Source organism: Oryzias melastigma, linkage group LG22, assembly GCF_002922805.2.
Source record: "Oryzias melastigma strain HK-1 linkage group LG22, ASM292280v2, whole genome shotgun sequence".
Lineage (NCBI taxonomy): Eukaryota > Metazoa > Chordata > Actinopteri > Beloniformes > Adrianichthyidae > Oryzias > Oryzias melastigma.
Window position 1 is genome coordinate 12,484,069 of NC_050533.1, and position 25,992 is coordinate 12,510,060.

Sequence of the window (25,992 nt, forward strand, 5' to 3'; positions counted from 1 at the left end):
CAAAATGGTGGCTTTTATGTTTCATCTCGCTAACAACTATTTTATGTTTAGGTCGCCTGGGGATACCCAGACGTGAGTTTTAGAAGAATCGGCGAAAGTACATTTTTGGATTTCCTTAGCAGCGGAGGTTATATGTTAATCACATCCACATTCCTAATATGTTCATTTCCTTTGTTAAATTATCTAGTTCAGCTCTAGCCAGGCATCCATGTATTTCATTTTCAGTGTTCTGTAAAAAATTTGAGAGGAACAGAAAAACGCCACTTCTCTTAGCTAATCACGCATACATTGTTGAAAATTTATAATTTCTATTTTCAACATTTTAATTGCTTTATAATGATGGTCAAGGAGTTAGGAGACAATCGAGGAAAATCACTAGGATGAGTTTTTTTTAGCTAGTACTTACATTTATTTTTTTTTTTAAGAAATTCAAGATGGCGGCTTCTTTCTGAGGTCAAAGGTTGACAAACTCCAGAGGTGGCTGTAGATTCAAGATGGCGACACGTGTGTAAAATTTTTATAACATTTGTTCTAATTTTGTCCGTGGTGATGTCATCATTTCAGGGGTGGAGTTGTTCACTATGCTCAAAATTTATAGTTGCTGGTACTAGTTGTGTGCACATTTTGGTGAGTTTTCCCTCACCAAATGTTCACTCAAAAAAAAGAAGAACAAAAGAAAAGAAACGAAAGAAAAACAATATAGCCGTTGCAGTCAGTGACTGATGCAGGCCGTGATAAAAGCAAAAACAACAAGAACCCCCCAATGGCAGCCACCACAGAGCTTTTATTAGGCACTTCGTGCATCAACTCCTTTATAAAAACAGCTGAACAATCATTAAAACAATACATTTTTCTCCCTTGACATAAGAATAGTAACATTTATAGTAACATAACTTCATATAAATGGAAAATAAACATAATCTTATTAATTGAAAGCTATATGTAATCACCCATGTCCATCATCTTAATAAATATATACACAAAAAAAAGTACTGAGATAAAAAAGAAGGATCAAACAGATCCTTTTATTCCAATCCATTTTTACACATATATTTCCATAAAAAAAAGACTGTGTATATCCTGTACTGTAGTTGTGGCAATATTCTTCTGAATGTGTCTGAGCCAAAACATTATTGCACTTTCGAGACAGCCTGCAAAGGCCGCACGACACATTAATTGACCTTTTCCATCAACACTCAGTAAACTACTCTAAAGGGGGTAGGGGAGCTGTGTTTTAGCTGTCGGTAATAACCATGTAATACTTTGAATCTTAGCCTTATATAAAAAAGTTTTTAGAAAAAAAACAATACAAAGCATGTTCTAGTAGTCTACTTGACCTGTACGGTGAACTCCCAAATACTGCCATATCGTTTGGTATTAATAAAATGAATATCCGAGGCTCTTTCAATAAATTGTCGTCATCTTTTCTGGAGGAAAATCAAACTTTGCAGACTACTGTCATCAGTGCCATGGCTTGGAATAATAAAGAAGGAAAATCTGATTGTCAAATTAAAATTCAACCACATGAAGAGACGAATGTTGCATAGCTTGAGGTATGATACTGGCTCTACAACAAAGATGAACACATAAATCAGGCATTTAAGCTTTTTTTTTTCTTACTTAACAAAAAAAAAATCCTCACACATAAAATCTTATGTATAACTTACAACGCCAATTGTCGTATGTTAAGAGCTCTGGCTTTTAAATACCACATTCGAGCAATCTTATAGAACAGCTTGACACTAATACAGCACAAAGAGGACATGATTTGAGGTTCAGATCAAGTCCGTAATCACTGAATAGCCAGAAGTGTAAACCTGACGGCTCAACGTATCCTCCGCCGCTGAGATCAGGATCCAGAGATCAGATCTCGGTGAGGGTGAGCTTGTAAGTGCCGCCCTGCTCCTCCATGGTGATCTGGAAGGTGTCTTCGTTGGAGTAGTGTTTGATGATGTTGTCGTCCATGTGGACAAGAATACTGTTGATCGGAGGGGACATTTTTTAAATAAAATTTGCATGTTTAAAGACCCAACCCAATAAATATTGGGTTTTCTGTGTTTTTGACACAATTCTTTTAACTTTTTTCTGACATATTTTAAGAAAATTAAGCATTTGAGTATTTCTTGATTTAAGATGTTGTGAATCAGGAGCAGAAAAAAAAATGCATTTTGAAAAAGCCTTTTTACATCCGTCTTTTGTTGTATTTTTTAATCTAATGTGGTTGAGGACTTTTAATTGTTTTAGCTAATGTTTATATACGTCTTTTATGTCCAGCATGCTAGTGGAAAGTGCTACATAATGATTGATAAAGAGCGTATTTGTGATGTAGAAAATACACTGGGTGGACCATAAGCTGACTGCTCTGAGCTCTCAGCAACATGAGGAGAAAGGAGGCGGGGTTGCTCCACGCCAACGGTCCCACCCACAACTCAAATTTCTAATGAACTACTGCAGCTCAAACAAGAACAGTGGTCACCAACCTTTTTCAGGCTACTAACCGGTTTAAATTAGATAATATTTTCACTGACTGGTCTGAACGGGTCTTTCAAAATAAAATGCTATTACAAGAAATTTAGTTTAAAATATATATATATATAAATATCAGTAGATATTTTGCTGTTCCTTATGTGAAGATTCAATGAAACAAAGTTGTTGATCAAGTCATTTCTGATTTGAAAAAAAAAAACATAATATAAATGTCACATGATTGTTTTACCATAGAATTTAATTTTAACACTCAATCCAGGCTCTGGTTATCTTTCAGGGAAAAAAGATTGATCATAGCTTGTACTTATGTAAATCCACATTCATTGGGTATTTTTTCCCCCCAACACAAAGGAACATTTTATTAACAGATGTCTACCTAATTCAGCCTTGCTGTAAGAAAATTATCATATCCCTTTTACATGTTTGCACAAGTCAGCAACTTTATTTGATTTAATCTTCATTCTCGGTAAAATGTTTGCGGCTGGTTGGAACTTTGTGACGAAGATTTTCCCTTTAACCTCAAAGTGGAGGCTAACAACCGAACGCTAGCTTCAGCTAAGTCTGACTTTTAAGGTATATTGGATAAATAAAGTTAAATAAAATGACGTAACCATCATAAAACTGGAATTTTCTAAAAATAATATAAATGTGACTCCACTGTGTCTCCAACTTTATCATCTGCGTGTGTGTCGAGAGTCTGTCGTATTAGCCATAGCGGTTTCTGCTACATTAGAACCACTGTCTCAATAGATCAATATGTTGAGGAATACTCCCAGTTCTCTCTGTAAATAGCAGCTTTATTTTTCCTCACTGGCTCTTTTCTCCCCAGAGAAACTTTCCAAATATGTTTTATTGTTTGGTTTTAGTTATCTTTGGCTACTAGCTTAGCAATCAAATTAGCCATGCAGCTAGCAGCTTTGGGTAATTTTTCAAAATAAAACTTCCCTCAGGGTCAGAAAATAAACTAAACAGAAATAATCTAAGTTAGTGCATGAATTTTTTTTTCTGTCTGCCTGGAAAACAACAAGTTTTGTAGATTTTGAGTAAAAATGGCAAAATTATAATTAATAGACCACTGGGAACGCTTTTAAATTCAGTCAAAAGATGATCAGAGTGGGACCTCAAAGTTTCACAACACTATTGATGACTTGTTCTCACCCTTTTTTGCACTTCTTGTAGACTTTTCCGATCTTATCCAGAGTAAGCTCATATTTCTCTGAAATCTGTAATGAAAAAAGTACATGTCAGTGCTGAAGTCTCATCACAAAAAACCTTTGTTTTTCTGCATCGGTGAAAACTCCCTCGTCCCATCCATCAAAGATAAACACCTAACCCTGAGATGTAACCTTAAAACACAATCTGACCCTGAAACGCGCCTTTAAACTGTTGGCATGCAGTGTTTTGGTCCTGCAAGGCTGTCAGACCGCACAAGTGTAGTAAACTCCCACCTTCTGAACTCCATGAATGAAGCAAGACAAGCACGCACTCACAAACATACACAGAGGAAAGAAAGGAACAAACTGTTCTTAAGTCTAATCTGTCAAAAGACACCACTAGACGTGACCCCCCGCCTGAAAGCTCTACTTTCCTTCAACCTGATAACCCCTCACATGACCTTTTTGCCTCTCTGACCTTTTGTTCCAACATTTCTTCCTGACAAACCACTTTGCCTTTGTACCTAAAAAACTAAAAGTTTCCCATCCCTCCTCTAAGAAACTCTTTCCCCCCTGACTTTGTTCACTTCTTTGCACGTCCCGGCTCACACAGCCTCCCACACTTGCTCAGGAAGGGAGAGAAACGAAGCCTCAAGCTGCTGTGTGCAAAGTTTACACCACCAACATGAAATGGGAACAGAAAGTCCAACTCCAGTCACTTGAAGAGAGGACAACTTACAGCTTCCATCAGGCCTTTCAGCGTGGGATTCTTTAGCATGAGAGCATCAAACACCTCCTCTGTCTCCTTACGCACGTACAGCAGGACTGTGGTGGGAAAAGAAAATGTTTAGTGACTAAGAATATGGCATATATTTATACTTTTATAGTGCTTTACTACCCTCCTTGAAGATAGCGCTTTACAGTAACAGTCTTAATCACCCATGCACACACATGCTCACACTGCGCAAACCTATGACCACCAGGAGGGGTATGTAGGGTTCAGTGTCTTGCCCAAAGATACTTAGAGGGGTAACGAACCTGAAATCTTCTGATCAGAGGTCTACCTCTACTACATGCAATATGGTGCTATATAAATATAATGGAAGTCTTCTGATAACTCTCTTCAAGTTAGCTGCATTGTTGGATCCTTTTTTTTTTTTTTTGGACGAAGACCTATACATTTATACATAAAGATTTTGGAACCTTTGCCAATGTGGGAAGGTGCCAAGTCGTGCAGGAAAATATAATCAGCATCTCCATACAGTCTGTAAGTAGTGGACAGCATGAAATACTCTAGAATGTCCTAGTAGATGCCTGCACTGTCTTCAGAAGACCAACACCAGCAGATAACATAGAACCTGAAAACCTTAAAGCAAGGATGTCCAAATCTAGGCCTCGAGGGCTGGCCTCCTGCTGATTTTCCAGAAATCCTTCCTGATCTGCTGTTGAGTACCTGGATCAGGTGCGTTTAGCCAATGAGGAGCTTCAATAACAGGTTGGTTGGAAAACACGAAGGACACTCTGCTTTAAAGCCATGGACAGACCAGGCATGTGATACATTTAGCTCATGATGGACAAGCAGGGACTGTCTTCTTCTTTTTTTTCTTTATCTACTTTTTACGAGCGAATGTCCGCCACCTACAGGTGGAAAAAGCTTGGCGCTAAATGTCGAAGTGTTACAAATCTCGTGCTTTTCTTTCACACCTCTATTCCGATATGAGAAGATAATTGCGGTCGGGCACAAACTGCAATTATTAATTTCGCCTTCATGATCACTTTTCAAACCCCTGATACTTCAGCCATCCATGCATCACTACTAATTCAAATCCCTGACTCGTCAAAGTTAGACCTGGTTTCACTTTCAAAGTGTGTTCAATGGTTTGGTACATAGAGCCCTAAAATGGTCTTAAAACTTGTGTAGCTACATATGTACAGGGGAGTTTTGAACGTGGAAGCCAGAAACGCACATTTACGTAAACTTTTCATTTGAAAGTGGTGATGCTCGCCCAAATTTTGGATTTAACTTAACTCATAGGTTGATAGGTATCTCTAAACCATCTTTAGGTGTGAATGTGAGTTTATGTAGCTGTGTGACCCTGCAACAGACTGGCAACCTGTTCAGCACGCTGTGAACAACCTTTATCTTTTGTGGTTTGCCCTCTTTCTGAAGGGTGTGGTTGACTGTCGAGTAAGCAGTCTTTCACATCATTGAGTAGTTATGACCTGAACTGAGAAAGCGTTAAAAAGCTCAGGAAACCTTTTTTGGTGTTTGCAGTGTGACTAAATGAGCTTCCAGCATTCATTTTCTTCATAATGGAAAAACAATTGTCCAAAATTTAAATTGCAGTTTCATTCACTGTAAAACATAATACTAAAAAGAAAGATGGGAAATATAGGCTTGAAAAATTTTTCTCAATGTGATATGATTCTCCACGGAATTCATGTTCTAATTTTTTAATGGAGTGAACCAATGAAACTAATTATGATTATTAAATTACATTGATACACAATTTGAAAACTAAACTCTTTTATATTACATTGTATTTTATCCGATTTGGACCAAAAAAGTGTTAATTTGATAAGAAGTTTTGTCAGTCATCTTGACCTTTTCATAAAAAGTGGAAATAGGCAGAACCAACTAGGCTGACCGTTGTTGGAATGAGCAGAGTCGAGGGTTTAACCACCATCGTGTCAGTCAAAGCCACTCCCCCTTTTAGGAGTGTTTGTGATGAGGATCAATTACCAGTCAAAGTTTGGGTGTTTTACATTGAAGTGAATAAGGACTAACTTTTGGTTGGCCTGCCTACATTTACTTTTTAAGCCTCCCCTCTTCGGTCTAGCCCACCTAACCTTTGTACACCATTTGGGTTGCCAGATCTGAACCTAATCATCAAAGAAGATGATGGTGGTGTTGCAAAATAAAGCAGGTGAACTGGTTTAGATGTTGGCTTGATGCTGTGCATGTGTGTGTGAGAGAGAGAGAGAGTAAGGGGGGCGGGGGGGTCTGTTTGTACTTTTTTCCTGATAGTTGATACCCTGTAACTGACACTAATGCCTCTTTATTTTTTAAGGGGGAGGGGGGCATCCAAAAGTAGGGCATGCAGACCCCTGATCGCATCAGGTTATTTACCAGCAGCTAATGAGGAGGTTAAAGCAAATATTGGAATTAATAGTCAATTTTCTGAACAATGACATGAGTGTGTGTTAGCCCCACACTGTTAAATAGGATGTATTGATCGATAAGTCGAATCTGTTGGCTCTGGTTTGCCCCGGATCAGGTTGGATCAATTACCCAGAATCCCGTAGACAGACTTTTTTCCTTGTAGAACTAATAATGATGGAGTGTAAAACACTGAGCTCTAATTTAAAATGATAAATGTGCAAAAATATGTTCTCAGTACTAGAGAGAACACCTGCTTTATGGCTGTGAATAGGAAACAGGAGAAAAGCCGCAGGCTTGTTTGTCTGTGTGCACACAGTGAGTGATCATTGGTATTTGTTGGGTCAATGGAGGCCTTGGCCACATGTGCATGTTTTGAAAGACCTGGAAAATCACATGGTACCAGGAGTAAGCTTTTGACAGCTCCTTACACCACCAAAAAAAAATAAATAAAAAATAGGCCCCACAAAAGATATAACTCTGATACCTTTCTTTGGTTCGTCCACTCTGGGCATCTTGTTTGGGGGGGACCCAAACTCATCATCGCTGAAGGGTAATCTCCTCATGCCTGAGCTACGTTGGAAAACAGATACAGATGCACACAAAGCAGTGGTTAACAACCAGCTAACATGCTATAAAAGAGAACAAAGCCCATGAGCATTTTGGGGAAAGTGCAAACACATGTCAGCATGCCTTTTTACTAGGAACGCATCCACAGTGGGCTTAGCTAATGTAAAGCAAGTGTGAAACATACCTGTCTTCTCCTTCCTCTGCTGAGAAAGGCTGCAAAACAGACACACGGAGACAGACATTTACTCAAAATATGGCAAAAATAAAACATTGTCAATTAAGATTATATGTTTTATCAGTTCATTTGTGTTTTTCTGAATTAACAGAGTTCATACGCAGCCTTTTATGTACATAAGGCTGTGTAAATACAGACATTGGCTATAAACTGGGTCAAAGGTAAAATAAACTGGTTTCCTGCGCTGATCCGTTTATGCCATAAAGTGCAAATGCAAACAAAAGATATGCTTGAAGAGCGTCTGCACTCAGCAACCATTGAAATATTTTTTAATGGAACTTAAAAAAGGGTAAATGAACACGAAATCAGCTTTTTTTTGTTTGTTGACCTCCAAAAATGGGGCTTTAAAGTGCTGTCTGTTGCCACATTTTTTTTTACATTTAAAATTACTTGTTTAATTCCTGAAATTATAGTCTAAAACCGTCTCTGTGCTGCCCCTACAGGTTGAAACAGTGAAATACAGGTGAATTTTGTGATTGGTCAACTAGTGTAAATCCAACATAATTTCAGGAGTTTCACGTCATGCCGTGGAGCTCCAGCATATAAGGCATTTTTAAATCTGTAACAGTTGGTCATCATCGTGTTGGCTTCAGCATGGCTTGTAGGGATTTTACTTCGTCTGTCAAAAATCTACTTGCTTCCACAACTTTCCAGTGGACTTGAAAGTTAGGCAACAATGGTTTAGTGCAGTTGGCATTGAATCCATCAAACTTCGTCCAGGTGATGGGAGGAGCAATGAAGGTTTCACTCCGAATTGTTAGTGAAATATGTTAGCCTTGATTAGCTTGTGATGCTAGTGACACTTTACCACTGAGAAATGGCTCACTTTTGGTCTGGACTATGAGCGCCTGCCTCGGGAGAAAGTGGAGGAGAAAAATCTTCAACCTCCACAGAAAGTTCTGTGGAGATACTGGGTTACCCTTTCATAAGAAAAAATGTAAAGCTACTAGTTTAATGTTTTTAATATTTCATGTGTTGAATTTATTAGGAAACATATTAAGGTAAAGGATGTGGCTGCAAGTTGTATAATAGTTAGGAACATTTGGAAATTTACTTTAAAGAGTGAAAATGAGGGAAAACTTTTTTTTTTTGAAAAATCCAGATTTCTAAATGTTTTGAGCTCCGACTGCATCGATCGACTGTAGGCGATACTGATAACTGCTTTCTATTCTAGGAACAAAGTCAGTCAACGCACTTTATCAAAGACTCGTTGCACAACTTTAGTCATGTTCAGTGTCATTGACATCACCAAAAATAACCTGCTTTCCCTCCATCACTGCATCAAAGAAAAAAAAAATCCAAAAGCAGTAGAAAAAAATTGGTGCTTTTAAATGAAGGTAGATTTCCAATGTGACCAGCAGGGGGCAAACCTTTTTACTTTTAAAAGTCCACTGAAATGTAAAGAAAAAGTTGTTCAAACATGTGTTGTTCTCATCCGCTACGTGCCAAGCAGAGAGTTGCTGCTGGAAGCAAAGCTCAGAGTCCACGTGCAGAGGGAATGCATCGCTTCAGAGTAAAACTGATAAAAATAGCTCAACATGCAGGCCCGCCGCCCTCACACAGATCTGTTTTTGTACTAATTCCAAACCTATGCTTTTTTTCTACAACGCACACGCCATTGTATTCTGTTTCTATAATGATACGAGCATAATCACGATGTCGGTTGGGGAATAGTGGCGTTCATCCTGGGTTGTTTTGAGTCACCGGTGAATGATTCAACGTGTGAGTAAGCATTATGAAAGCCTGCCATCAGTTTGTGGGACTCCTATCAGAGCTTTAAACCGGGAACTCTCTGTTCCTGCCAACTAGCAGGCAGGCATTCTGGTCACCTTGACCCAGCCGACAGATGGATGGGAGGAGGCAGAAAAGCAAATGTTTAACAGGCTTCCGAAGAGTTTTACAACTGGTAAACAAAAAAAAAATCCCCGATCCATCAGTGAGGAGGAGTTAATTATGACTACGCTGTCATCAACAGTGTTAGGTGTCTGGAACAGGCACTCACATGGCGCTGGAGGGCAGAGAAGTGGATGTCGGGGATAAACAGGACCGGCTGGGTCTCGAGGTCGTTCATCATCTTGAAGATGGTCACGTCGTTGCGCTTCTGGAGCATGGGAACCTTCACATCTGCAACTGAGAGGAAGAAGGAAGCAGGTCAACAAGTGAAAGCTCCACAAAATACAGTATATCATCACCCATGGAGCTATTGTAGGTTACCCGTAAAATTAGCTGTATGTGTTTTTATTAGGCAATAAAAGTGTTCTATAAGGATCTCAGAGCTCTTGACAGGAGAATTTGTGCTGTAGAGGCTTTTGTCTAGATTAGTCTGCAGCGCCATCTGCTGGTTCCTTTAGAGTTCAGCAATTCAACTTATTAAAAAGTCCCACTCTAAATATCTTTTTGTTTTTAATGTTCCAATGTGTTTTTTCAAATTATAATTAAGCTGGTTTCAGCCAAAGTTTAAAAACGTGTTCTTTAGTACTTAGTTTCTTCTCAGTTAATTTGAAATTCACCTTTGAGTCCCATCATCCCTTTGGCTTACAGCCCCTCACAACCCCAACCTAAAATTTGTGGAGTTACAAAAATTGGAACTACAGTTTTGAAGCAGATGCCAGCTTGGACGAGGAAAACAAAAACGTACATGGATACATTTGTCTGCAAGTGGATGCAACAGTATGGAGCGGAACAGGGAGCTTGTGGTCAAAGCTACAAGCTTTTACCAACTAAATTTAAATAAAGAAATATTCAGAAATTCAATTTATGACTCAATTTTCTTTATATACCTCCTGCATTTCAAGAAAAATGCAGCAAGAACATGTCAAAACCCCCATGATTTCCATTCGAGTGGGTCTTTAAAAGTCACATATTAACCAAAAAAAAACAGATTTAGTTTCCGATAAGTTAAAAACTTACAAGGCAGGTTGGCACTCAGATCCGGCACCTTTCCTTTCCGGCGGGACTGTTTCCTCTCCTCGTCTCGGATCTTTCTCTCCGCTCCTTTGTCACAAAACACCTTGATCTGGCAGTAGGCGCGGTGGATGGGTTTGTTGCTGCGGTTGTTGTAGCTGTAGGTGTCGATCTGCAGGTTCAGAGGGAGGCCTTTCACGCCCTTCTGAGAGGAGAAGTCTGTGCTCAGGCAGTTGACGGAAATGAAGATCTGTGGAGGGACAGAGGAATTCCATCAAACGGTGAAGGCCTTTTTACAGCCAAGTGCTTTTCTGAGTTCAGTCCTTAAGGTTTATCAGGAGTTATGTGCTGCCCTCTTCTGGTCACTTTTAGGAACAACACACATTTAACCTCCCTTTGTCCTCCCGGTGTTTGTACTGTAAACAGTTCTCATTGTGTCAACAGTCATAACAGAGAGTCTGAAAACACTTAAAATGGATGCAACGAGCATAAGCAGACATTTATTTCTAATTTACAAAATAACTTTTTTTTTTTTTTTTGTAAATACAAGTGTGGACTTAAAGCTTTCCCTAACAGATTTTCTTGTTTTTGTCCAAGATTAAATGGTAAATTTTAACTCCTAAAATGCATTATAAAAGGAAAATATTCTTTGCTTTCACCACAACATTATATGGCTAGACAAAGGAGGAAAAGGTAAAAAATATAAGTCTTTATACATGTCTCATCTTACTCGAGTGCAACCACGACAACCTTTACCTTAAATCTACAACCATTTAAAAAGTCCCCCACCGCCCAGGTCAGCAACTCCTCACCGGCAACCCGTCTAAACACACAGGTATCCAAATACACACACAACTACATCTTCATCTGTAACACAACACCTCGCCGATGAGATGCTCAAACAACGGAACGGTGGGTGGGTACACACCAGATGAATTAGAGAAAACACACAAAGATGAACATCCTATAGACACAGGCCTGGAGGCGTGTGACAGTTAGACCCACATCCTGGTTTTTGCAGGGGAGGTCTGTGCATGTGACCTTATTTAAGTAAGTTTGGCTACAGAAAACAACTGCAGGAGGTGAGACGTCGGTGCCGTGCAGTCTCACGGAGTGTTTACCGGCTCATCGCTGTGTCATCGGCATAAAATAGAAATAGAAATCTACTACATGAAGGACATCCCTTCTGTTCTTCTACCTGCCAAACTGGATCTTATTATCCTTCTTCCTCCTACCGAGTTTCCTCATTCCTGAGTTTTTGCCACTCATGCCCGGAGTGCAAAAAAAAAAAAAAAAATTTTTTTTCTAAATGACAAAACTCGCATTCTGAAATAAAAGCAAATTCATCCTTTTAATGACTTAAACTAGTGGCCTCAATCCCCGATATCAAACCACTTGGATCATCTATTTTCTGATATATCCAGTGAGATGTAAATGAAAACGAATGTAAAACAGAACAGCTCTAGGATTAGAAAAGAAAACCATGAAGCTGGTTTTGATAAGGCCAGCGATGAGCAAACAGCTGCCCCCATGTCAGGAGTTTAAATGATCTCATCCAAAATGGCAGTGGTGGCGCAACTTGTTTGAAGATGCACGCGGGTGTGTGTGACGGCTCGTTCCACTGTCTTACTTTGGCCTCTTCGTTGGTGTCCCAGGTGAAGGAAATGGCGTTGTAGGAAATCTCCTCGATGTTGTCGATTGTGTTGAAGCTCTCCTTGTAGTCAGCTGGAGACAAAAGTACGTAAATCTGTGTTTATATACTCACAAAGGGCTTCATAATGGGAAACAAATAACACAAGCTACTTAAAGCAAGTAAAACCTAATAAAAACATACTAAGACATTTTAAGTAAAATACAAGGAAAAGATGGCTAAAAAGAGAAAGCAGGCAAGTTCTTCTAAATAAAAAGCACCTTAACTTGAGTTTTAAAACACTTGGCTGAGTCAGTCTGGCACAGAGTTGGGGAGCAACTGCCTAAAAAGTAGTTTTAAAATGACATTTTAGGAAATATTCTTAGAAGTGAACATCTAGGAACGTACAGGAGTGTAGGGAGTTTAAAGGTCAAAAACCTAGTTTGGGGTTTGTCCGGGCAAAAAAAAAAAAATTAAATAGTAACCAAACACTAAATCAACTTTTTTTTGTCCATTGACCTCTATAAATGGGGCTTTAAAAGTGCTGTCTGTTGCCACCTTTTTGACAATTTAAAATTACTTGTTTAATTTGTGAAATGATAGTCTAAAACTGCCTGTGTGCTGCCCCCTAGAGGTTGAAACGAGGCATTATAGTTGAATTTTGTGATTGGTCAACTGGTTTAAGTCCCACGTTATTTCAGAAGTTTCACGTCATCATGCTATGCAGCTCCAGTATAAAAGCCCCACCCCTCTTTGATTCTGTAGCGGTCGATTGTTATCGTGTTAGCTTTAGCATGGCTCATAGACGTATTGAATTCATTTGTCAAAAATCTTGCACAACATTCCAGTGGACTTGGAAGTTAGGCAACCATATGTCTATGTTTGAGTGCAACTGGCCTTGAATCCATCGAACACCATCCTGGTGATGGGATTTGCAATGAACGTTTTACTCGGGATTGTTAGCTTAATACGTTAGCCGCTATTTGTTTTGATGCTAGTGGCATTTTACCACTGAGACACGAGTCCTCTTTAGTCTGGAAAGCTGACATAAGTTCACCTGTTGGTTCCATTTAAAAGTCTTGGTGGAGAGTTTAGACAAAAAAAAAATACACAAGTTAAATGAAAAGTAGGATCCCAACTAGCTTACCAATGTCGAGACATCTCTGCTTGGCTGTGTGTTGCCTGGAGTGCCAGTATTTCCAGTGTTTCAGTTGATCCTCCCTGCACTTCTCCTCCCCAAACACCACCATCACCACACTCTGCAGGGTAGAAATGGTTACTTGGATCAAATTAATGCCATTTCTTTAGGTTATTTTCAGCTCGATTGGTAAGTTTTTCGTACCCTGACTTTGGTGATGGGCTGCTGAATGCCTTTGTTGTCCACCTCCCTGAGAGTGATGGGGTAAAACTGGCCCTTGTTGAGGTAGGTCATGGTCCCATCCCCGGTCTTCTGACGTAGAGACTTGGATGCCTCAAGAGAGTACTCGAAATTATTGCTACAAGAAAAAAAAAACAGAAAGAGTTTCCAATATCAATAAGGCTTTACTGTGCTGCTGCAGCTAAGCCGCATTTAAAAATCGTCAGAGGTTTGGCCTGAAAGTGAGAGTGTGCAAAGAAGACTCCTGTTTTTCTAACGTGTTGGAGTCTGGTGACTCCCCAGTGAGTGAAATAAAGAAGGCCCTTCTGCTGTGGGGTGTCAGGAGCTGGAGGGCAGCGTGGCAGTGGGTCAGGGGGCAGAGCGACGTACCCAGGCACGGTGTCAAAGCCGCATCCCTCGGGCACTAAGGAGGCCATGCGTAACTGGAGATCCGGGAAGGCGAACACCTTCAGAACACAGAAAAAAAAAATAGACATAAACGGTAAGTAGAGCACAAGAGGATGTAAAGCATTTCCAGTATTTACAAAATATTGACTTTTGGCGAGCTAAATTACACGGTTAACTTTAAACCACAATGTCACGTTTAATTTTACAACATAAACTGACCTATTTCTTTTAAAAATTTCCATTTTAAAACTACATTTTCAGGATAATGAAAAACTGTCTTACATAATAGGTCATTTAAATTTAAATTCAACTTTTTTCAGTAATTTGATAAATTCTTACAGTAAATAATTAAAGAGCCTTTTAAAATAAATCAGTACATAAATTTAATAAACTGATTCTGCTTTTTTTTAAGTATAAATCAAATCATTTTAAACTTTTTTATTTAAACGCAGCTGAATTATTAGGGATTCACTCAAACAAAATCTGCAGTTCTTCACTGTCTCTAAATCAAAAATTTTTAGCTGTAGTGGTGGATTTTTGAACACTTCTCATGCTGAATCCTGAATTATTAATATTTTTTATTCAAATCGTTTTTGAATCAGGAGCAGATGAAAAAAAATATTTTTAAAAACTGATGTAGAAAATGCGCTCAGCGGGCTTCAAGCTCCCTGATCAGCAATAGAGAGGGGAAGGGGGGCGGGGTTGCTCCACACAAACATGGTTTTTGATTTGGCTAAAAGCGACATAATAAAAAGACCAATGACAGTGCTTTTAAATTAGACAAAAAGATGATTGAAGTGGGTCTTTAAGGCTTTTATTTTGAAGGTTTATCTTTATCTGTTAAATGTGAATGAGGCAAAAACACCTATTTTTTCATTACATGTGTTGATTTTTTGTATTTTTGGAATATATAATTATCGGAAAATACTATAAGTGCTTTAACCTTTAACTTAGTTAATATCTACAGTAAATCTACTGCAACTTTTGACTTTTTCCCACCAGCAGTGACGATTTACGTCCTTGTTTACGTTTTTCCTTTCCTGTACGTTTAGCTTTGTGTCAAAAATAAAGAAGGCTCTGGTGGACGGCTCTCCCACCCCTCCTGTCCCACTCAGGTTTTGTTGGGTTACTCTTCTTTGAGGTAATTCCCCTCATGGTCAGAAAGAGAAAGAGGAGAGAGAAAAGGCTTTTGCTATTGTAGGAGAAAAGTACAGCACTTTATTGTGTTGGTGAGACAATGGCATAATAACATACTGGCCACTATTTTGGCATGTTCAAATAAAACCAGGGAAGGCTGAGCCCACTGCTGGCTCCGTGGGATCAGGTGAATATCCCATTGTTTGATGGAAGAGATCTGAGAGTGGAAAGTAAAGAAGAGGAACAACGAAGAAGAAGAGGAGGGGGGGTTGCTAAGTTTTGGAGCGAGGGGGGATCGAAACACTCACCTCCTGGGAACCATCCTTGAAACTCTCGGGAAAGGTGGAGTCGGGAGGCGTGCGGGACTGCGTGCTGGGGCTGAACTGGATGGCGTTTTGGCTGAGCTGGCGGTCGAAGACTCCGGCGTCGCCGCAGTTGTTGGGCACCGTGACCGAGAAGCCATGGGAGGGCACCTCCGTCTTGACGGGCTGGTAGTTTGGCACTGTGGCGATGGAAACTGTGACAGTTGTATCTGAACAAAAGAGGCGTGTAAACTGACAGCCGGGGTTTTAACTTTAAAAACTGCCTTTGGCTGTTGATGTTATTGAATGGGAGCAGACCTGGTGAGGGGAAGTGGGATCTTTTATCCGGAGTCAGCTGAAGAATATTGATGGGTGCCTTGAGGACCTGGACCCTGTTGTCCATATTGGCTTCCTGGTGAGGAGCTATAGGGTGTCTGGCTTGGAGTTGGTGCCTTTAAAAGCAAAAATCTGTTTTTTATCTGACAATAATAATCCAATTTGCTGAAAGTTTTCAATAAAAAAAAATTTTTTTTTAAATCTGTTCACTCTGTTTTTGTTGCATTTTTTTAATGATGATAGACATATATAAATTAAATTAGAATTAAAATTGCATTTATTTTTTCAAATGGTGGTGAAACAGGAGATGAAAAAATAAATGCAGTTGGAAAAACTTGTAGATGTGCCGTATAAACTACTACGGCAAGCCATAATCTCGATGCCCCGCTCCATTCTGATGCATATGACTATTTCCATGTACGTCTTTCTCATCTGAGCTAGCAGCTGGCTCAAAACTAAACGGCATTTTTGTTGCATCACGAATGTTAGGCGAGAGGGGCTGTAAGCTAGTGGGAGAGAATCTTACGGTAACCAAACCAGGGCTGCCACGATTAGTCGACTAATCAACAATTAAAATAGTCGACGACTAATTTAATAGCCGTTACTTTATATTATATGAAGTTGGAGTGCAGTAAAGTTAAAAGTTATAATGGCATTATGCTAGCTTTTTGGTTTATTTTGGCATTTATTAAGGTTTTTTTTTAGACTTTTTTGGAGTTTAGCTAATATTTCAGCTACATGCTAGCTATTTTGGCTAATTTAGCATTATTCTGTTTTTTAGGCTCATTTTGAGTTTAGCTAATATTTCTGCTGCATGCTAGCTATTTTGGCTAATTTTGGCTTTTAGGCTACTTTGGCGTTTAGCTAATGTTTCAGCTACATGCTAACTGTTTTGGCTAATTAAGGTCTTTTTCAGTTTTTTAGGCTAATTTGGCATTAACATAATATTTTACCTTGCTATCAGCTTCAGCGTTTTCAGCTATTAGCTTCAGCGATTTCAGCTATCGACTTCACCATTTTTAGCAATCAATTTCAGTATCTTCAGCTATCAGCACTAGCATCTTCAGTGGCTAAATTCAGCTTACAACATTCCCTCTAGCATTATCGCAGGTAATGTTATACATCTAGTTTTTAGCTAGTTTAAAGCTAATGAGGGTTAAGATGTGTACTTTACATCCAGTTTGCGCATAACCTGACTAGTTGACTAATCGGAAAAAATAATCTGTGAGTCGACTGTTAAAATAATCGTTTGTGGCAGCACTAAACCAAACCCTAAATCAACTTTTTCTTGTAGTGTTTATGCTCTTTGATTTACTGTATTTGTTTTAGATAGATAGACAGCTTTATTAATCCATTTGGGACGTGCCCGCAGGGAAATTAAAGAATTGTTAACACAATCAATGTAATTCCAGTAGATTCTGAATGAGAAAAGATGGTTGAAAGTCCATCCACAGGAAGTTTTTAAAGAAAAATTGGCATTAAATTAGTTGTTATTTACTCTTTTTGTTGCAATAAATAATTCATATCTTTTCACAGCGTTTTCCTCTGCTGTGTGTTTGCCTCTGTACAGGGGGTGGGGGGATTGGGAGAGGTCTGCCTACCTTTTGTTGGGATCCACATCAGAGACCAGCAGTTCTGTCTTGGGCTGGTGTATTGTTCTCTTTTCCCTGGGCACCTGTTTGCGAGGGTAAACACAGCCGCTCAGCATCTGACCACATCACATCCAACAGCACGGGTCATCCTGCTGCTGTCTATCGGGGCCGCCAGATCAGTTACATCTTCAGCCTCACAGATGTTGAGTAAGAATCTGGCGTCTTTGCGTAGTTCTTGGCGGTATGACGATACATATCGTGTGGGCGAAAGAAAAGTGTAATTGTTTCTATTTGTTTTTATTGCTGAACTTTTGGGCAAAAATGTGTTTTGCTACAAAGAAACTGTTGTGCACTTAAAAAATGTTTCTCATTTAGTTACAAGGTACTTAAAAAAATAAAGTCAGAGAAAAGTGTCATTTTTTTATATGGGGATATTTATCGCTGTTGCGATATAAAATATATATATATATTTTTTTTTAAATACAATTTTCTTTCATATCGCCAAGCACTATCTTTACGGGTACAAATTAAAATCTAAAACTGAGTTTGGGTGGCGGTTTTTAAGGTGAGCTGTTGACACCTCGTAGTAGTCGTAGAGGAAGCCGAGGGCCGCGGCGCTGTCCTCGTCGCCGTTTATGCTCATCATGGCTTTGGTGGCTGCCGTCAGCGGGTTCTCCAGAAACGACTTCCAGGCTTCATCCTCTGTGGTGAAGGAGCGACGCTGGTTACCGTACCCCGGCTTGTTCTGGAGAACCAGCACTGCACGTTTACTGGGGAGAGAAAGGACAATGTTTTAAGTACTGGAACCATCTCAGTGGCCTTGTGGTAGAGTGTCCACCCGAAGAGTGGAAGGTCGTGAGTTCAAATCCCGGCCGAGTCATACCAACGACTCTAAATATGGAACCCAGTGTCTCCCTGCTTGACACTCAGCATTAAGGGGTTGGATTGACCAAATGTTTCCCGAGCGCGGCTGTGTCTGCAGCTCACCGCTCCCCCAGGGGATGGGAGAACAAATTTCACCAACGATGGATGTCACACAACTCTAAAAAAAAGGACCAATTCAACACTGATATTCCACGCCAGCTAGTCGGAGACAAAAAGCGAAATCACAGCCTCTCTAAAAACCGACAAACAGGTTGTAAGTGCGGGAGTACAACTCTGCAGAGGGTTATTTATCTGCATGACCAGTCGATCAGGCTTTTTTGGTGATTGTGCAACAAATCAGAGCCGCGGCATCACGGAGGCGCGACGAAAAGATGCGCTACAGGCTCATCCGGTGTGACGACTCTGGTTGGATCCAGAAACCCTGATTGGCTGAGAGGTTGACCGCAGGTGACGCACCTGACTCGCCGACATTCCTGAGTTTCAACAGACTTTACTGTTATTTGTGATCAAACCTGTTTGTAAGAGAAAAAAAAAAACAAATCACATGTTTTGATGAACAGTCGCCGCCTACGTCTTTTTCCACTTCTTCTGCTGCCATTTTGTGAAACTCTTGATGGTTCCTCCTCACATCTAACTTTTGAAAATATTCCCTGGCTTTTCAAAATAAAATTCGCTGTTTTCCAGATACATTTGACCTGAAAGTTATGAAAACATTTTTGTCTTTTTCCAAACCGATACTCGGTGATCCAATTATGCAATACACACAAAAATGGTCTCTTTTACTTCGTAGCCCTAAACCAATGAGGTCATATAACCCATTTAAAGAACAAAACAAAGCTGATTTTTCTTTACTTTACAAGGTAATTCATTCATCATCGCCATATATACACATTTTTCATATAGAAAAGACTATTTTTTTGTTTTATTTTTACACTAAATTCGACAAAGCTTTTTTTTTAGTCATCAGGTGCTTGCTTACATTCACTGTTAGCAATCGGGCCAACGCCTAACAGGTGTACAATTTCACTCTACTCAAAAGTCTCCTTGTCGTTGCCCTCAAAATACATAAAGATCATATCTGCAACAGGTCAACATTTTTATTATTTTTTTTTTAAGTTGTTTTTTTTCCCTTCCCAACAGAAACAGCTTAACCTTGCTTTATTCCTGAACAAACAACATTTAAAAAGAGAGAGAGAAAAAATAATCCTTCTGCCCTTTATACCGTGGAAACACCTCGGCTTTCTAACGGGCGCGTGCGCTCGCACGACAGGTGAAGATACACCTGTACGGGCTTGAACATGACAGGTGAAATCACCATGGGAAAAAAGAAGAAGAAGATGTTGTAATCACTTTCCCGCTTGAGAACAAATAGATCAAACTTACCCCATAATAAACTATAGTAATAACAATAATAATCCCAGGACTTTTAAATGCGAGACCCCATATTTGGAGGGAAAAAACCAAAACCCTAATTGGGTTTTATTTTGAAAATCCGCGCGTGCCAAGAAGAAAGGAAAAAAAAATCACATTAAATAATCCTTAAGTTAATGGTCATTGTTTTATCAGCGTGTGTCAACGTGGTCGCTCCACAGGCTGCAGGTGGAGAGTCACTTACTTGTCATGCTCCTGTGACATCTCCGGTTGGTCGAACTGGACTTTCTAGTTGGTACTGAAAATCCGACCCGTCTTCTTCACCGAGGAAGACTCCGCCGCTATCGCTGGATGAGGGCCGCGGCAACAAACAGGGTGTCCCCGACTGAGAGAACGGGTTTTGTCGGCTTTTCTCGCTTTTTGGGGGCAATGCAGAGATATTGAGGCCGGTTTTACCTGTGACGAGGCCGCGGATTGGATTACAGGTGGACGAAGGGGCGGGGCGAGATGTCAATTTCGCATACTCCGGCTGTGATTGGTTCGTGTGGGAGCCTATACCTGGAACTGGGAGAGACTCGAGATAAACCAGTCAGAACAGAGTTTCAAGAATTGTGATTTTTTTTTTCTCTCCTCCTATCATGCAAATTTACCAAAATGTAAAAACTTATTTTTAGGAACTTTCAAAATAAGACATGCTCAGGTGTTTGGAACTTTTTATACTCAATAATGGCGTCTAAATGTTGATCACTTACGGATTTATTTGCAAACTTTACCTTTTTTATGAGGTAGGGTTGCACTAAAAACTCAATAGATGAAAAAAATAACTCTAATTTGATTGTTTTTTTAACCAAACTAACAATAGACTCAGGAAATGCATTTTCACTCAGGAAACAAAGCATTAATTGAGTCTAAATTAAACCACAAGGCAAAAAATTGTCGCTCCATCTGAACCTGAAAAACCTTAGATCTAAATGTTTAAGAGTGCAGAAGCCGCACCAATAGGTCATTATTTTTCAATTACCTGCATTAATCAGAGATAGGGAAAATATTCTAATGTGTTTTTTATGATAAAAAAATGCTCAAATTAAAGTAAAAATGATAAATTTAAGAAATATATTTAATTTTTTTAAGTGCGTAGAAAAAACATTGGATTTGGAATGTTCAAATGTTTTGGTATATGATCATTTTAAAACAATCTAGTGTCAGATTGTGCATTTACCTTTATTAAAAATATAAAATCAGGTTTTAAAGGAAATAAATTCCTTTTAGCCTTAAAATGAGCAAACCTATAAGAGAGATTTGAATTGTCAGATTTTTTTTGAAAGGAAGTAAATATTATCAAAACAGCAGAAATCAAATACTGTTATTTGTGTATAGTTACTTTGCTTTAACCCATTTATGTGTCCATACAGTTATTTTGCAGGTGACAGTTTTTTTTATCATAATTCTACTCATAATGTAAAAGTAAAAGTAAAAGTATGCAACAGTAAAACTACTTCTGAAATATTTCCTTTTACAAAAAGTTACCAAAATAACTAAGTAAACAATTATAGCATATGCTTTTAAGAGTTTAAATAAAAAGTAAAAAGAAAGCAATGAAACAAGGATTTTTTTTCTTTTTTTATGATATATAACCTCCCTCTTCATATGTTCTGCCATTTTTATCTTCTTTTAGGTTGTGATCTTTGCAGCTACCTGATAATATGGACACCTGAAAGTTGTTTACATTCTCCTGGAGGACAGATTAACATCAGCCAGCACAGCTGCAGGCAAATGAGTCCCAAAAACCTCCAAAATGACAGGATAGCTAATGAAGCCGTGTGACGGGTGGGCGCCTTTAACGGTTCGACCTGCAGCTACAATTGCGCCTTGTGACTGGCGAGCGCTGCAAGCTGCAAAGGGTTCCTCCATGGCGTCGTTATATAACGCTTTCCCAGGAAGTTGGGATCCGTGTGCTGACTTTAAACCAACTTTTTGATAAGATGAAAAGAAACACTGAGTGACAACAAACAGCTTTGTTGGTGACAAAGAGGGCTTAAACGATGGTATCAGGCACATTGAGAGTTTCTCCTTACTCAGACAGAAACCATCTGAAAGCCCCCCCCAACCACCTCCACCACATCCCTGTCAGACACACAACCTCCTTCTTTTGGATCCTGGTTTACTGTTGATTTATCCCAGTGGAGGGACACCTGCTCCTCCTGGAGCTTGTTTGTGTTTGCACTGAGGACATGAGATAATACAGAGGAGGATGGATACGACACAAGGATGTGTGTGCTTTTTTCTTTTATTTGCCTGCGATGAAGGGATGGGAGGTCGGGGCAGAGATGCTGACTCGGCAAGGGAAGCAAAGGAGAAATAAACAAAGAAAAAGCAGATCTAAGAGTGGAAAAAAGATAACCTGCTGGGCTCCTTTGATCCTCGACATATAATTAAAAGAGGAAAAAAGGAGAAAAATAATTGGATGCAATGATTACATTTTAAAACACCCTCTCCAATCATCCTTTGATGTGTTTTAAAAGTTCCTAGTCATTTCTCATTATGATTATACTGTTTTTAGCCTAAATATAAAAACTTGTGTCATTTTCTTGGACATAGTTTCTGCAACATGGCAGGAGTTCATTAGAAATTTCTGCAAAAAAAGCCTACCTCTACTGTTTTCTTTCTCTCATGCGAGCTTACATCTCCTCACAACCCCAACCTAACATTACAGGAGCAACAAAAATGTCGAACAATATCAGATTTATCCAGATGTACATTTTTAAACCAGATGCCAGCTCAGATGAAGAAACAAGATCTGTGGATCGATCAAATCAAATCAAATTAAATAAATTAAAATCAAATCAAATCAGAACAAAGGCCAGTTCAGACAATAAAAATGTATGGAGAGATCTGTTTGAGACAAGTTGTTTATCGAATCAAATCAAATCAAATTAGTTCAGCTCAAATCAAATCAGTTCAGTTAAATTCAATTCATTTCACTTCAATTCACTTCAAATCAAATCAAATCAAGTTGAATCAAATCAAAAAGTTGACATGTACCGACATAGAACTGTTTCAAAATGAGATAAATCAACAATCTATCTTGGAAAAATACCATTCGGACCAAGACTTGGAATAGGTTTATTTTACTATAACGTAAAAACAACCATTAAAGCAGACAAGAGGTGTGTGATGACAGCAAAGATGATCAATGATCATTTCAGTCCAATGTGTGGAAACACTTTGAATTTCTCAGACATGTGACCATCTAGCGTGGTAGAATGTTCTTATAAACTTCTGGTTGTATTATTTTGATGTGGAAAAACAACAGTTTATAACGCTAAATTGAGAATCAATTTAGAGTGAGTCTTGTTTACTTGTTTGCTTGTACATAAATTTAATTTACAGTTGATTATATTGCGAGAAATACATGGAATCTGGAAAACTCTACCAGGTATTTATCTCTGAATTACACTCTGGTTACACTTTTGGCTAAAGATGTCCTGAATCAATTTTAGGTCAGTGAAACGTAGCGTTCAAAATGTGCTAGTATTGATCACAAAATTAGTTATAATTTTTCCGTCAGCCTTTCTGTCATTTTTCCACTGCACAAGCTGAATTGTGCAATTTTTCCTTTTTCTAATTGTACTGACCTGTTACTATTGTAATTTGTGTTTTTGTTTTCCTTAGGCTTGGGGAAAACAAAAATCAATAAAAACTTTATTGACAAAAATCGTAACTTCCATGCTTGATCTAGTTGTACACAAGTGGACGCCTCAGAGTGGAGCAGAGAGCTTGTGTTCCACCCATTGTAGTTTCAATATCACCCTTTTACATCCTTTTTTGCCTGTTTCTGATTCACAACATAAAGAAATACTCAATTTTATTTACATATCATCAGAAAAATTCCACAAAAACATGTTAAAAACACCATTTTCTTTGGAGTGGGTGAATGCAAAACACCTTGAATGCTGGGATATCTGCTGCAGTTTAAAGGACCTCACTTTATGTTTTCTCCATCTGATTTTCAGAGATTACTCTGATTGGCTTCTCTTGATTGCAACTGAACTTTTTACTTGCCGATGAGCAACGCTCAATTGCCATGTAGGTGTGACCAACAACCTGTTTAGACTTGCAATCGCAGCTTTCTGCAACGCTGTTTCTGTCCAAGAAAACAAGCCTGTGTTTTGTGAGTTTTTATAGACACCAAAAACTAAAAGAGTGGAGGTGAGGCTTCTCTTGTTGCTGCTCTTCAAACACTGACAGAGAGAGAGAGAGATGGCTGTTGGGGGGCAAACAAGGTGTTTCTATCCACCTGCAGTCCTTGGGGATGCCTCCAACCCCAACTGTCCCACTTCCTCCAACCTTCACCCGTTACCTCTCACATCCTAGAAGACAGTTAACGCCATCTGGGCTCACTCCGGGCTAACTTCTCAATGGGATGGAAATGAGATGCAAATCCTCTTGTGTCCAGCGTGCGAGCACTTGTATGAAAACCATTATAGCTGCTCCGAGGTTTGTCTGAGTGGCAGTTAGTGGGTTGGATTTTTCAGGATTTAGGTAAAATTGATATTTTTCTAAATAAAAGTTGAAGCTTTATAATAATATTTAAATATTACCAGTCTATGCTGGAGGTGTAAACTCTGTAGGACAGCCCAATCACTGAATATGAATACTTTTGAGCTTATTTAACTGAAGGAGACAGGACTTCCAGTGACAAACAGAAGAGTCTGACTCTCCGCTCCAGAAGTCTGCTGAGTTTGGGGTTTGATGGTATCATATTGTTTCCCGGTGATGACAGTGTAAACAGCTCGGCGCCCTGAGGGCACAGCAGACCCACATGCCGCTTCCCAGCTCCTCCGACACTCGAGCTCGTCCGCACAGACGCAGAGGCACACGGGTCGGCGGGGTTTCCAGGTGTGATGGGATTCTGGGATTTTTGCCGGCGTGTTTGTGTATGTTTTGTTTGACAACACCCCTGGTGTTGCTGCAAAATCGACTGACCATTCAGTTTGTTGAAGAGGCCAGTATTATTGTTAACAATATTTACATGAGGCACACGGCACTAAATTAAACTTGAAATGTCATGACTTAGCCTCTAATGAGGAACAGAACAAAAAGATAAATCTAGTCAGATTGAATATGTAAAACCAAAATCTGGGAAAACCTCTTTGGTTCAGTCAAACATGTTTGCTGTTTTGTTTATATGAATATAGAATGGTTTTGTTATTTTCTGTTTATAATCTCAGGTTTATTACACTATTTTATAATGAAACACTTAGATATTACAGATGTACTAAATTGCCCTAAAAGGGGATTTAAAAAAAGGCATTTCATCTAGCTTATTTGTTTGCAACAGTCAAATCCAGTCAAATGTAAATAAATAAGGTGTTTTTTAAGTAAGGGATTAAAAGTGTAATTATCCAAAATAAGAAAAAAGATAGTTAGTTTTTGTGTTTCATGTTAGAAATAACATACAAAAATTCAAAAATCTATCAAAAATATTTTTTTAAAAATTGCGGAAATATGTCTGCTATATGTAGCAACACAAACTATTACTCTGACAATTATGTCTTTTTCTTTTGGCATATTATTGTCAAATGATTCTAAACGTGAGACAAGTGGAGCTTTTTATTAATGGAGATGGAATCAGCTGAATTCTACAGTAGAAAATTTGAGTTTAAAAAAGAAAATAATGTTATTCTATGGTGTAAAACACACAGATTATAACATTTATTTTGTTGAATTGTCTGTTTGTTTGATGGGTTTTATATTGTTTTTACTATGAGTTAATATCTAGTTTACTGAAGAGCAGCATTTCTCAAAATAAAAGCACAAAAATAGTTTAAAAACCGAGAGGATGAAGCAAAAACTACAGATTTTCATTATTAATTTTTGCAACAGTGAAGTAAGAACCATTTTTTTTCTATCTTATAGCAAACTATTTATATAGCAACTATATAGCAACACTATTTCTAGTCCACTCAATTGAGAAATTGTAGATTTGGACATCACTACAAAATGGTGAGTGCAGTATTTAGTGACTAGAGAAGGAATTCAAACCCTGACACAATTTTTCCATATCTTTCCATTTGGAGGGCTAAATGTAGGGAGAAGTCGTATAGCGGTGAGGGAAAAGTTAGAATGTTTAAATCTGCATCTGTTTTATTTAGATTTTCAAGTATAAGGGATCATGTAAAAATTGAGATATTTGTTACATGAACTAATTGAATCCCCTCAGCTTTCTTGTCCATTTTTTTTGACTGAATCAATCAAAATTACATGTAATAAAACAAGCTATCCGTTTTCAGAAACCAATGAATCCCTTTCGTGGGTTGCTGGAGCCTATCCCAGGTAGTGTTATGCTATGTTAAACCTCTCCTGCTGTGAGTGCCAACCACTACTCCAATGTGAAACTTTATTATGAAAGCTCATTGTCTAAACTGAAACTATCCGTTTAGTAATGACAGTAAATATGGGGA

The 25,992-nt window shown here is 38.8% G+C and overlaps 1 protein-coding gene and 1 long non-coding RNA gene across 4 annotated transcripts in view; one reads left to right on the top strand and one right to left on the bottom strand.

Annotated features, from left to right (window-relative positions):
- The window catches only part of LOC112148997, a 15,945-nt gene extending 6,071 nt beyond the window's left edge, over positions 1-9,874 (top strand). The window contains exon 3 of the long non-coding RNA XR_002919727.2: positions 9,582-9,874. This is a non-coding gene — a long non-coding RNA (uncharacterized LOC112148997). The remainder of the gene's footprint in view (positions 1-9,581) is intronic.
- grhl1 (grainyhead-like transcription factor 1) lies at positions 408-19,960 on the bottom strand. 3 transcript variants are annotated; one of them, XM_024275794.2, is made up of 16 exons: positions 19,773-19,960; positions 17,853-18,042; positions 17,282-17,355; positions 15,663-15,796; positions 15,351-15,544; positions 13,888-13,964; positions 13,483-13,636; positions 13,288-13,399; positions 12,141-12,235; positions 10,517-10,760; positions 9,609-9,736; positions 7,556-7,584; positions 7,289-7,374; positions 4,381-4,466; positions 3,646-3,710; positions 408-1,978 (listed from the first exon to the last, which is right to left on the bottom strand). In XM_024275794.2, the coding sequence occupies exons 1-16, from the start codon at positions 19,790-19,792 to the stop codon at positions 1,864-1,866; spliced, it is 1,803 nt and encodes a 600-aa protein (XP_024131562.1). In that variant the 5' UTR covers positions 19,793-19,960; the 3' UTR covers positions 408-1,863. The 3 variants fall into 3 exon arrangements, with proteins under 3 accessions (XP_024131562.1, XP_024131399.1, XP_024131478.1); XM_024275631.2 differs by having other exon boundaries at positions 15,351-15,574; XM_024275710.2 differs by lacking the exon at positions 19,773-19,960 and adding an exon at positions 19,541-19,738 and having other exon boundaries at positions 15,351-15,574.
- Positions 19,961-25,992: the final 6,032 nt, after the last annotated feature.

Bases quoted from the DNA above. Each gene is read 5' to 3' on its own strand.
- grhl1 (XM_024275631.2), bottom strand. From the start codon at position 19,792: ATGTCACAGGAGCATGACAA. The intron at 18,043-19,772 runs GTAAGTGACTCT...TTCTCTCCCCAG, and splicing joins ATGTCACAGGAGCATGACAA to TAAACGTGCAGTGCTGGTTC. The intron at 1,979-3,645 runs GTGAGAACAAGT...TCCGATCAACAG, and splicing joins TACAAGAAGTGCAAAAAAGG to TATTCTTGTCCACATGGACG.